Genomic DNA, 12,636 nt, shown 5'->3' with positions numbered 1-12,636 from the left:
GGGAGATTAATGATTCCCCTGAGGCTGCTAGTCAAGGAGAACTATTATTTCTCTCAAGTTCCTTATATATCTCTCTCAATAACTTTTTATCATTTATTTAAAAATTTTACATGAAATAGATGCATTTACTTAAAGCATTTTGCTATACGCCAAAGGTGTGTCTGCTTGTGACTAGCAGAAATTGTACTTATCAGTAATGTTCAGGAAAGTGCCCTGGTACTCTCTACAGGGAATGCTTCATCTGTAGTTTATAGATATATTTGAAGTCATGGATTAAGAAAAATGTAGACATTGGGTCCCTTGATATTTGAGTTTTGCTCTCTATTCCTAACTTTTGATTAGAGGTACTAAAAATTTACAAATTTTTTTCAGTGAGAAAAAAATCATATAGGAGAAGAAACTTTGCCCTAAGCAATCCATTTTTATTCATGACTTTTTTTCTCTATGTTTGCCATCATTTTATCCTCTTCAGATTCAGGGCAGAGGGAGGAAATGGTGATAAGCTTTCTTGTTCACCTCCACATGTGTCTGTATGTGTTCTGGTGTGCTTCTGTCTCTGTGTACATGCGTGCTTGTGCATGTGCCGGCATGTATGCCTGGGTCTCCTGTGTGTGCCCCACACTAAGCCTGTCTACCATCTTTGAAATGTGGCTCATCCACAGTGTCTTGTTCTACTTTTTCTTAATACCAACCTCCTTTTAAGTCTCTTATTTGCTTTTTATAAGGCCAGTAATGCCAATCACAAAGTAGGCCCTGTAGCCCCAGGAATCGTGATGCTGGAGAAGCTACTGTAAACCTGATGTTTATAATAAATATAATTAAAGAGAACCCCTTAACATCCTAGGTCTTTTGGAATTCTGGTTTGGGAGATTTTAACTCTTGGTCATCAACCTTATCCAGCGCATTCCAACCTTGATGTTTTAAACTATGTGCAAGAAGGAGGGAGACTGGAGCCACCAAGAAATTGTCCTGATGATCTGTAAGTTAATCATGTTAGCATAAGCACCCCCAAAACAGAAACACGTGCACACGCAGTCTTAGGGCTCACGGGCATGGCCTGTTAAAAGAAAACCTGGGATTTATATATTTGTACATCCCACATAAAATATAAACTAAGGCAGGGATTTAATTTACTTAATACAGCATGGCTTTGTTCTTATGTCTGCATGTCGTATTTTGTTTCAATAGAAAAATTTGGCGAGTATAATATTTTTGTAGTCATAGTAAATACAAATACATAAATATAAGATTTCTCTCTCTCTCTCTCTCTCTCTCTCTCTCTCTCTCTCTCTTTGTGCTTCATTTTACTTTGAGAATCTTTATTTGGATACTATCATCTTGATCTGTGCCTTAAAATATTCTATTAAATAGAAATATATTAGTTAAAAGTTAGATTGTCTTTTTGATATAGCATATACTGACCAATGAGATTTTACTATTACTAAAATTATACTGATTTACCAATTTATTTGTTTATACAGTTAATACAAAATTACTGAGTGACTTGGTTCAATCGATTCTGCCTACTATTGAGTTTTAATAGTTACCTTCAACTGTGATTTGAGTGATTTGAGCTCAATTAAAGAAGAAAAAACATTCAGTTATGGTGAATACAAATTCACTTCCCGTGGACATTGTCAACAGAAATATCATCTTGGAACTTTGTCCAAGAGGTGTTTTACATAAAAGATTGTAAAAACAACAACAACAACAACAACAACAACAACAAATAACCAGCAAGTATAAACATTGCATACGCTGCCAAGCCAAACATCATGTGTACAGATGTCTCTACATCAGGGCCACAGCTCTTGCGCATCTTGGAATGTACTCCGAATGAGATGTTAGAGGCGGCAGTGAGATGGCCAGCCAGCATGTAATAAAGTGCTAAACTGTGTGGTCCAGACAAATGCAGAAGGAATTAGCAGTATGCAAACGCACACCACAGTTGCACTGCCTTGACAGTGCCGTGTTATTTCCAGGACTATTTAGCCTTGAGCCAAAGAATGATTAAGAGTTGGGCACCTTGGTTGGACGTTGCACTGGTGAATGTTTCTGCATTATTTCAATCTTCTGGCCAGAAGATATAAATCACCACACGTTTCTGATTCAGCCTTTAAACCTTTTAGGTGAATACACACGTGGTCACATTTGATAGTGGCACCTTCAAACCGATTCATGAGCCTTTTGTGGGGAGACAGGGAAATTCTTTAGCTTAAAGAATTTATACGAAACGTTTTATTTAGTGCTTGAGGGAGGAACTAGGATGTCTAAACGTCAAATAAATGTTAACTCCACAGCTGAAAAACTGACCTCTCAAGCACTCATAAGTTCCTTCTAGTTTGTTTTTTTCTTTGTTTTTTTTTTTTTGTCTTTTATGTTATTTATTTCCACCAGGGTAGAACTTTTATGTTATTCTTTTCCACCAGGTAGGCACCACGAGTCATCAGAATCACGCAGTAGTTTTGGATGGGCTTTAAGGGATGGATGGTTGAATTATACAGTCTTACTCTGTTCCCATGTTTTGCTTTGGGACGATGGCGAGGAGTATAAACAGATGTGCCATGAAACAGAAAGCATAAGCGTCTCAGGCTTTGCTCTCCTCAAAGGTGCTAGATACTCAAGGAGGAAGGAAGCACTAGAATGTTCTTATGAGGAGTGGAGAAAGGATAACATTTTGTGTACTTTTATCTTAAGTTAACTTCTCGGTTGAATACATTATTGACCTTATTGTTTTCCTTTTTGTAACTGAAAATAGATTTTTTTTTTCATGTGATATACTCTGGTTAAGGTTCTCCCTCCCCTAACTCCTCCCAGATCATCCCTACCTCCTCACCCACCCAGGTCCACATCCCTTCTTGGTTTCTCTCATAAGAAACAAATGGGCATCTAAAAACTGTAGTAATAAAATAAGACAAAAACAAACAAAACCAAATAGTATGACGCAAATGAACAGAAAAAGAGAGATCCAGAGGAAAGCACAGATGCAAAGACTCACACAAACCCTCGCAAAAATACAAAGTCAGCAACCATAACATATTAGCAAAAGAAACAAACAAAACAAAATAACAGCACAAAAAATAAATACCCCCCTGCAGTATCACCGAGTACCTGCTTTTTATAAAAATATCCTTCTTTGAAACCGAGACTGTCCACTGATGGTTTTGAAGTTCGTTTGAGCATCATAAAAAGGCGAGCAATACTTGTAGCTGCAGGACTCTGCAGAGCCCTGGCTAGAGTTAACAGCCGCCATGGAAACGAGGTGTACCGGGAAGTGGAGCTCTCATGCCATTCAATCTGGCCATGGCCTTAAGCTGTCACGATAAAGATTAACTACTCTCCTTGGAGTCTATGGCAACTAAGTTTTATTTGAAGCGCGTCTCTGAGATCACAGGCCCAGCTTAGAGGCTGAGAGTCTGAGCTGAGCCACGTTGCACCTCCGCCCACCACCTAAATACTGCTTGCTTTCTGGGTCGGGGGAGCTCGGGATGCCTGCTTTCCTCAGCTATGGCTGGAATGTGGCGTTCAGAGCATTCCAGGGATCTGTTCGAAGGCTCAGGTGTAAGGTGGAGGGGGCGGGGGTGTGAGGGATGGGCTGGGGGGGGGATGGAAAGCAAAGGCTAACAGTGTTCTCTCTAGCTTTTACTGTGACCGACCACCACACCTGTGAAAAAACAGGATCAAAGGGAAAGCTGCTGCACGTAAGAGCTTTCTGCTGCCTGCACCGCACCCCCCCCCACCGCGTTCCCCGCTCTCCCCCGCTCCTCCCCTCCCCGTGATGGACACATCACCGTGACAGCCTTACTGGAGAGACCCTCAAATGTAGGGGACACCAATGGCAGGCTGAGGAATCATAACATATCGTTTTGCTCTTAAAAATGTTCAGCTCGATTCTAAGTCTCTCTGGGATTGGACACAATGAAAGGAGGGATTTTTGAAGTTTGTGTTTTAGGTGTATTATTTAAATACAGACACTTGACCGCTTAAAAGTAGAAGATGCTGTGACATTTTCCTCTGTCGAACTTCAATGGCTTCGTGAATCCAAGGACTTTAATATGCATGAACAGTAATACCGAACACAGCTAATGAGTCTCATGCTTTTTTAGAAAAAAAAAAAAGGGGGGGGGGGCAAAACAAAGCCAAAGACGGAAAGAAGATCAAAGGGCCACATAGTGAGTGAAGGGATTTGAAGCCCAGTTCTTAGCCAAATGAATTACTCCAAGTATAGTGAATACTTTCCTAGAATTAAAACAAGCATCCCCACAAATTTAAATGAACCCGTGAAACAGAAGATGCATCTAGGCCTGGGTATTCGAGGTGTGTAATGTACAGTCCTAAACACTGACATGAGCGTTGGTAAGAAGCCACCCCCTGAGCCACAGCCGTAATTGTTAATTTACTTGAAAGACCTAAGTAAAGCTTTCTTAGGAGTATTAAATTCTTAAAAGCCTCTTCATTTCATCCCATTGCCAGTTTATTGCTATGCGGGGCTCTAGTCTTTTAGCTGTCGCAGTTTTATGTGGCCCCTCTCTGCTTCGGCGGCCACTGTCTCTGCGTACTGCGACAAGCAGGACTTTGCACATGCTTTTCCCCCTTCTAGTGCATTCCCTGACTTTGGAACACGCCCTGCTCCAATGACTAGTGTGTCTTCTAATCCCTTCCTTTGTTCGTTCCTAATCTGCTTCATAGGTCTGCAAAGAAAAAAAGCAGGTAGTTAATTATAGATAGTGTCTTCTAGACATGGCAGGGAAGCTGTGCCCATGGTCTCTTAACAAGACGGTTGTCTGAACAGGGCCTGCCCAATGCAACACAAACAGATGATTTGTGAACACAGACTGGGGAAGTTTCTAAGGTCCTATCACTAGATAAAGAGCTCAGACAATCAATGACTGCTGAGAGAGGGGGAGAGAAATTTTTTTTTTCAGAGATGAGTTCTCCAGTCTCAAGTGATCAGCTCTAAACACATGTACACATGAGCAATGCTGAATGAACCCAGTAGCTGTGTGTGTATGTGTGTGTGTGTACATGTGCATGCATGCACATGTGTAACCATGATAATAATTTTTAAGATAGGGTCTCTACGTAGTCCTGGCTGTCCTGGAACTCACAGAGATCTGCCTGCCTCTGCCTCCCAAGTGCTGGGATACACTACACCTGTCTCAAAAATAATTTCAAAAGAAAAGGTTATAAAATTGTTGAGAGGGAGTGGGCAGCATGGAAGGAGCTGGGGAAAGGATGGAAATAGTGGATACATGATACTCATAAATGAAATTCCCAAAAAAAAAAAAAACCCAGAAAGTTTGCCAGTTAGAAAACCAATAATGGAAGTAATAGAGCTAGCTAGAGTCCTTTGGTTCCTTGTTAGTTGCGGTTGTAAACAGGGTGGATGAGGCCTGTCACTCTGGATTGAATTCCAGTTTGACCCTGAAGATTAGGGGGAATCCCTCATGGTGCCACTGCACAGCAATGCGCCTCTTTCTTTCCAGATACACTGATACTGTTTGCAGTGGGAATAGCCCAGACCTAGGACAAACTGTATTATTATAGAGAAATGTGACCATTACTTAAAAAGATGGTTTAAAATGATGGATTGAAGCAGATCATATACCTCACTGTCTTAAAAGAAGTAATTGTCTTCTTTTAGGTGGGAACTCTGAAAAAAGATCTAAGAATAGACAATATTTGGAGAGTTACCCTTTTCCTCCCTGTTCATTTGAGTTGCAGCGTGATAAAATGTCACTCTTTTTCGTTGGCTATCCATGTCATCTATGAAGACAGGAGCCACACCGCTGCAACCCCAGCCCCTAATGTTCTGCTGGTGTAAAATAAGTGTCTAATAATGAGTCAATGTATGTATGCTGCTACAAGTGCTACAGACTTTTCTTCGGCAGTCATTCAGAAAAAGGCAATTCAGCCAACCTATTACAAATGTCTGGGGAACTGAGAGGGTCTGATTTAATCGTGGCAGTGTATAAGGAACAGCCCCAGACTCAAATATGGTTTCCACCTCTCATTCTGCCATTGGATGTCTCTGTTATGTCTATCTGTGAAGTTTAAAAAAGTGATCTTTGCTTCTTTAATCGTTTTTAAAGGTGTTAGTTGCTTGATGTGCTAAGTAGACATTTCCAATCATCCATTTACTTATCTCTCAGCTTGAGTTATCAGTACTGAGATAATGTCAACTTTTCAAAAGAAATGTCCTGGGTATTGTAGCCACTCTTACAAACAATTCTTCACTCTGTTCATTTGCATTAAACATGGGGAAATGGAAAGAACTCAGGCTCTCTAACATGTCCTTCCCTGGAATATTAGTAACGACATCCTGGCATCATGTCCTTTCCCATCTTTACCCACATGTCCAGGTGGAATTTAATGTCCCAGTGCTGGGCTCAAGAACCTGACCAAAGACCGACTTTCCATAACATTCAAGACCAGCTTCAGTTATTCAGAAATTTTTCCTTAAATAATACTTCTCAGTGTGGAGAAGAAGCACATGCCAGTGGAGTCATCAATAAAGGCTTTGAAGGTAAGCTTGATTCTTCAGAATTTTTCCCCAGTGTGACTGAACGAGATCACAATGGAATGCACACAGAAAGCACCGTAGGGTAGGTAAGAATAATAATATGTGGACACTATTATTACCCTGTTTGTTGTGAGCCTCTTTGAAATGCCTTGTATTGTATATTAAAATTTTAAGAAGATCATGCATATCTAAGGTAGCCAAAAAGGTGTGCGTGATAGGCTGTTTCCCTTCAGCATGTTCATGGCCTCCCTGATGTTGGCTGTCTCCCTCCAGTCCATTCATGGCCTCCCTGCATGCTAGGCTCTCTCCCTCCAGTCCATTCATGGTCTCCCTGCCTTTCATCAGTTGTATTCCAAGTGCAGAGTTTACTTTAGATAATTAGAGACTCTCTGTTTATGGTACATTATCATCATTGGCCTCTGCAGGGCTTCTCCGTTATTTCGTGTATTTGTTTAGTCCGTTTGTCTCCATATTCCTCTCTGGCTCTACTTCCTTTCCTCCCTGCCAATTACTATGCATTCTAATTACTTTGATGGATATCTTTCATTTTCGTATGTCTTGCTGAAATATGTAGTTTGGTATGCATGAATATGAGGGACTGGCATAACAAGTTGGTGGGCATGGATAGAAGACAGAAAAGGAAGAAGAAAACCGCAATGGAGTGTTGTCATAGAAACCCAAGGAACAGCGAGTAGCCAGTGAAGGAAGGAGTGGGTGAATGTTACAGAAATAGCCAGCCTTCCAGAAGAGTACGGGCATCTTATTGTTGACCTGTATTTTATTGTTTATTTAATTCTTCTTTTAACTTTGAGATAGGGCCTTACGTAGCCCAAGCTGTCCTCACACTCCTGTGTAACTGAGGATGGCTTTGAATTACAAACGATCCTCTTGCCTTATCTTGAGAGTGATAAGATTACAATTGTTATTTATTTTTAATTTCTATTGAGCTCTACTTGCATTGTGTTTGAAAAATTCAGGTTTTTGCTCATAGGATCATTCCTTTCCAGTGTTTAAGAGTGTTTTATAAAAACCACAGAGGCTGCCCCAATGGACCTGAGAGGTTAGTTCTTCCTGAGGCTCTACCAAAGGTTTTCATAGACCTATGAATGGTTCATTAGAGGCTGAGGGAGGTAGCAAATGACGCTGACATCAAGGCAGCTTCAATACTTTCTGGATTACACTACAACTAACAGGCTATACAACCAGGCCGAACAAAAGAACTTATCCTTGACTGCTTTCTAGAAATGATGCACCATTTTGGTCCAGTTATACTAAATAGATTTAGATGCTAAGTATTGGCAGAGAGAATGGGAATCATAAATACTAGCAATAAAGTCCAATGTTGTGGCACATACCTACCATCCCAGGACTTAGTAGGCAGAGGCATAGATGATCACAAACTCAAGGCAAGCTGGTTCTATGTAGGGAATTCCAGGAAAACTAGGGATACACAGTAAGACTTTGTCCAAAGAAACAAAAAGAAACAAGTATCGTTATTAATAAAATCAGAGAGGTGGACACGCTCATTCAGTATGATGGGATAGAGAACTTTAACCGGAAATAAACGATGATGATGCAGAGACTAATCTGGGCTGACAGAAGTCTAACTGTAGTGAAAGAGAACCAGCATTCTTCTCTTTGAAGTTAAGGAAGGGAAAGAAATACGGGAGCCACTAAAGCTGTGATTTTAAGGCTGTGAAGAAGACAGGCAGGGGAGAGAGAAGAAACAGAGTGAAGAGTGGGCTTTGCATATTTGCAAAAGTGTAAATCCTTGAGCAGTTTTTGGAAGGCAAACCTGAAGACCTGAATGTAATTCTTTTTTTTTTTCTTTTTGAGACAGGGTTTCTCTGTAGCTTTGGTGCCTGTCCTGAAACTCGCTCTGTAAACCGGGTTGGTCTCGAACTCACAAGGATCTGCCTGCCTCTGTCTCCCGAGTGTTGGGCATAAAGGCGTGTGCCACCACCACCTGGCTGAATGTAATTTTTTAAGTACAAGAGAAATGTATTAAATAATAGTTTTCTGCTTTGTAGACTGATGAGCATATTTAACATGGCATTGAAGTGTCCATCTTTGTTGTCAATGTAGAAGATATATAATAAGTCAAGAAAATCATTGGAAGAGCTTCTTCCATCTTTAAATGAAGCAACATATGATTACAGCAATAATAGCAATAATGCCTATCCTCTGGTCCTACTGACCTAATGGGGGGAGAAGGAGGTCAGAAGGGGGAGCAGGTAGAAGGGGAGGAGGGAGGGAAGGACAGAGGGAAGGAGAGAGAAGGATGAGGAAAGAGGGGGGTAGGGAGGGAGGGAGGGAGGGAAGGAGGGAGGGAGAGAGAGAGAGAGAGAGAGAGAGAGAGAGAGAGAGAGAGATATTAGTAACATATCTGGGCACCTAGTAAAAATATCCCAGTGACTTCATCCCCACGCTTGTGTAAACATCACCTCACCAGCCCAGAGAGTTCTACAGGAAAGAAATCTCAATGCCCCTGTGCTGTTCTAAACATAGCCAGTCAGCCGGCGAATGTCTCGCCTCTAAATGCCCTGTCTTACTCGGAAGTCTTTATTTTAATATTTCCCCTCTAAAGAAGTTGCCGAGTGCCTACCACTTTTGTTCAGAATATCCATCTTAGCTCTGATCTGTAGATTTTATAGTGAATACTTTTTAAACAAAAGTATCAAAACACGTTCTCCCATCACCACCACTTCTCCCGAGCTCTTTATGCAACAAGATGTATTAATTGCTAAAAGCTTGCCAGGGTCAAGTTACTAAATATTGCTGCCAGCACTCTGAACCAACAAAGTTGGTTAATGGTTTTTCTTAGGCACACAGAAGCATAATTTGCAAAAAGAAATTTATCTGCTTCATATAAATGATCATTTTTGCCCTCACTATCAACAAAACAAAGATAATTAAACTTCTGCTTGGTGGAAGTGTTCCAATATACTATTGGATGGATTAAGTGGATGTCAGTGAAGCAGCTAGCAAGAGCTGAAAGGTGTGACCCATAGGAGTTGTTGTGTGGTTTCCCCAAGCCTCTGAAAACCATCTTAATGAAGAGCAGTTGCTTTTTAGTCCGTTGGGGCCACTGAACAACTTAATGTTAAGGATCTTATTTCCTCTATTCATTGATTTTTCTATTGCTATTATTATAAACAGCAAGCTTTCAGTGTCTGTAGTACAATTGGTGATAGCCACAGTTAGTAGAAATTGGGTTGTCTCTGGGTATTCAGCCTGTAGGTACCAGCCAAACTTGACATCCCTCTCAAGGATTACTGTCTTCACTGCTTCTCACACTGCATGGAGATGCAGAGAGACACATCAGGACACAAGCTCATTCTAGCTGTGTGACTTTGAGCACATTATTGAGTTTCTTCATGCCTCATCTCCCTGACCTGTTAAATGTAGACAATAGCTGTGCCTAATGAATTGGCAAAAATAAGTTAACACATGACTATCACTTAGTGTTGCTCAGTGCATAATAAGGACTCTGTAAGTGTCAACATGAACAATAACCATGTTGTTAGTATACTTCATGGCATCCTCCTCCTCCAACCTGGCGTCTCGACTTGGCCAGGTGTGCATCTTTCCCTTGCCTGCACTGCAGAAGATGACCAGCTGTGTTGGCCCCCTGCTGCTGTTTCATCTAGCATACTCCTGCCTTGGAAGCCTCGTTCCTCTCTCTGGCAGTGCCCTTAGAGTAACCACACAGCTGAGCCTACAGAGGGCGAAAGGAGGAGGCAGGCCTAGTGGCACAGTCCTGTAACCCCCACGCTTGGGGGGCTGAGGCAGAAGGGCTGAGAGTTCAAGTTTGCCTGGGAAACTCACGGTAACCCTTACGGGAGGCCGGGGATGTAGTTCAGTGTGGACGACTTGGGTAGCATGATTGACACCCTAGGCTCAACCACCTTTGCTGTGTACAACAAGAAAACACTAAACAAGATGAAAGAGACGCACGGAAAGTTCCCTTGTTTAATCTGATTTTTACCTCATTCAGGGATACTTTGTGAATACTATTTAAAATGGCAGCTCCTTTCCATGCTGGGGCTCTCGAGGCCAGCTGTCCTCAACCTGTGACCCCTGGGGAAGGTTGAACAACCCTCTGCATACCACATGTTTCCATTGCAATTTATAACAGTAGCAACATTAGTTAGGAAGCAGCAATGCGGAGAGTTTCATGGCTGGGGGGGGTCAACACAGCATGAGGAGCTGTATAAAGGGTTACAACACTAGGAAGGTCGAAAACCGCTGCTCTAGGCCTTTGCTCTGCCCATTGCTCTTCACAGTCACTGCTGTCACCTGCGGTTGGGCCTATCGGTTAACTGCCCGTCTCCTTCCTTCAGAGTGTGAACCCTGGAGAGCAATGACTCTGTGTTACGGTTAAGCAGTGCATGCCTTACCTCTGGCAGACTGTCTATCTCTTATCTTAACAAGCAGCCAGTAACCTGGCGTGGTGGTATACAATTTGGAATCCCAGCACGTGTGAGGCTGATGCAGGAGGATCACTTTCAGTTCTTGGCTCATCTGGTCTACATAGCAGGAGCACATCTTACAAAAGGAGAAAAGGAGCATAGAGTTTGAAAGCAAGTAGGTCAATCACCAAATATAAAGGACTAAGCTTTTAAAGGTAGGTAGGAAACTGTAGGGTTAAGTCCGGTGAAAAGGTCAAAGGCTATTGTAGACAAGGAGCTTCCTGGGGATCCGAACTTTTATCATAAGGCCGGTGAGCTGTTGTACACGTTTCAGTTGAGTCTCACTTCTGGGGTGTCGTGGTATTTTATCCAGTCCTTTACGTAATTGGACAAACCACTTACAGTGACATGTCTGCTTTTTTTTTCTAGAATGCCATAGATTGAAGGACAGGAAGCTGGTCCTATTTACTTTTGTCTTTCTAGCATTTAGCTGTCCTCCTCAAAGTTTGTTAAGCAACAATATAAAGTTGAAGTTGTCCCTTTGTATTATCATTACAAACATTAGGTGTGAGATGGATACTGCCATAACTTCCATATTTGTTCACAGGTGAAGATGATAAAATGGTTGCTTCGAATTCAGATGACACGATGCCAGTTGCATTGATGGAAACCAAGAACCAAGAAGGATTAAGCTATATGGTACTCGCCACAAAATGTAGCCAAGGTAAAGACAATTCTGAGAGTCCTCTAGGCCTGAAGGAATCTGGGTCCTGTGGTCTGAAGCAAGATGAGGAGCAACTAGATGCAGACAAAGATTTCGGCCAAGAACCGCAAGTGGCTTCCTGCCCTCCTGGCAGGTCTGGAGGCTTGAACTATGCCCGTCTCACTCACACTGGACAAAGAGACGTGTCTGATTAACAGCATCCCATAAGAGAAACAGCCCTGAGACAGACACTCGCAGAAAGGAATAAATGTGTGGCGGTAGTCTATGGCTCTGAATGGATACAGCGATGTTTCTGAATTCTGATCTTGGTTCCAAGAGCCGTTTGGTTTCATTCATAGCATTTCCTTTACCAGTGGCCCAATCTTTAGTGGGTTATGAGAGGAACCTTCCTGTCTTTGGAAATCCCAGAAAAATTCTTGAAGTCTGGGAAGAAAATACCATGGTCCGTCTCCTGGGCAGCCCTTCCCTTTAAAGTACTGCCTGCTTCCCTGTCTGGGATGCAGTACAAACATCACTGTCAAATGGTTAGTGACAGGAATAGGTCCATTCAAGAACCTGAATGGGGGCTGCGTGGGTGGGAGTCTGCTAACCACTGTCCTGCGGATGACCTTAAAGAGGATGCAGGAGATGATGAGAAACACGTACAGGAGGGGGCCACCCGAGCCACGAGAAATCATCTCGCAGGCTGTCATTCCACTGACATAATCTCTTTAATCACCACTGTAAAATATTCTTTAGTTTTGGAAACTCAGAAGAGCAGCTTTAGGTGTAGTGAAAACAGGACCGTGGAAACCTCTAAATCTCAAAGCTGAGCATTTTGTGACCCTTCGGTGGCATAAAAGTAATCTTGTGATTTAAAAAAAATTTTTATATATACTTTTTATTTTGTGTGTATGAGTGTTTGCCTGCCTGTCTGCTTGTGCAACACATGTGTGCTTGGTGCTCTCAGAGGCCAGAAGGGAGCGTTGGATCCCCTG

The 12,636-nt window shown here is 42.1% G+C and overlaps 1 protein-coding gene across 1 annotated transcript in view; it reads left to right on the top strand.

Moving 5' to 3' along the window:
- Ros1 (ROS proto-oncogene 1, receptor tyrosine kinase) overlaps positions 1–11,934 on the top strand; it is a 117,644-nt gene extending 105,710 nt beyond the window's left edge. The window contains exons 42-44 of the mRNA XM_075959247.1: positions 845–979; positions 6,363–6,526; positions 11,543–11,934. Coding sequence (XP_075815362.1) covers positions 845–979; positions 6,363–6,526; positions 11,543–11,853 — 610 coding nt within the window. The 3' untranslated portion in view covers positions 11,854–11,934. The remainder of the gene's footprint in view (positions 1–844; positions 980–6,362; positions 6,527–11,542) is intronic.
- The last annotated feature ends 702 nt before the right edge of the window (positions 11,935–12,636 follow it).

This window comes from Microtus pennsylvanicus, chromosome 1 (assembly GCF_037038515.1).
Source record: "Microtus pennsylvanicus isolate mMicPen1 chromosome 1, mMicPen1.hap1, whole genome shotgun sequence".
Taxonomy (NCBI): domain Eukaryota; kingdom Metazoa; phylum Chordata; class Mammalia; order Rodentia; family Cricetidae; genus Microtus; species Microtus pennsylvanicus.
The sequence above is the reverse complement of the archived record's forward strand: the minus strand, read 5'-3'. Positions and strand labels throughout refer to the sequence as shown.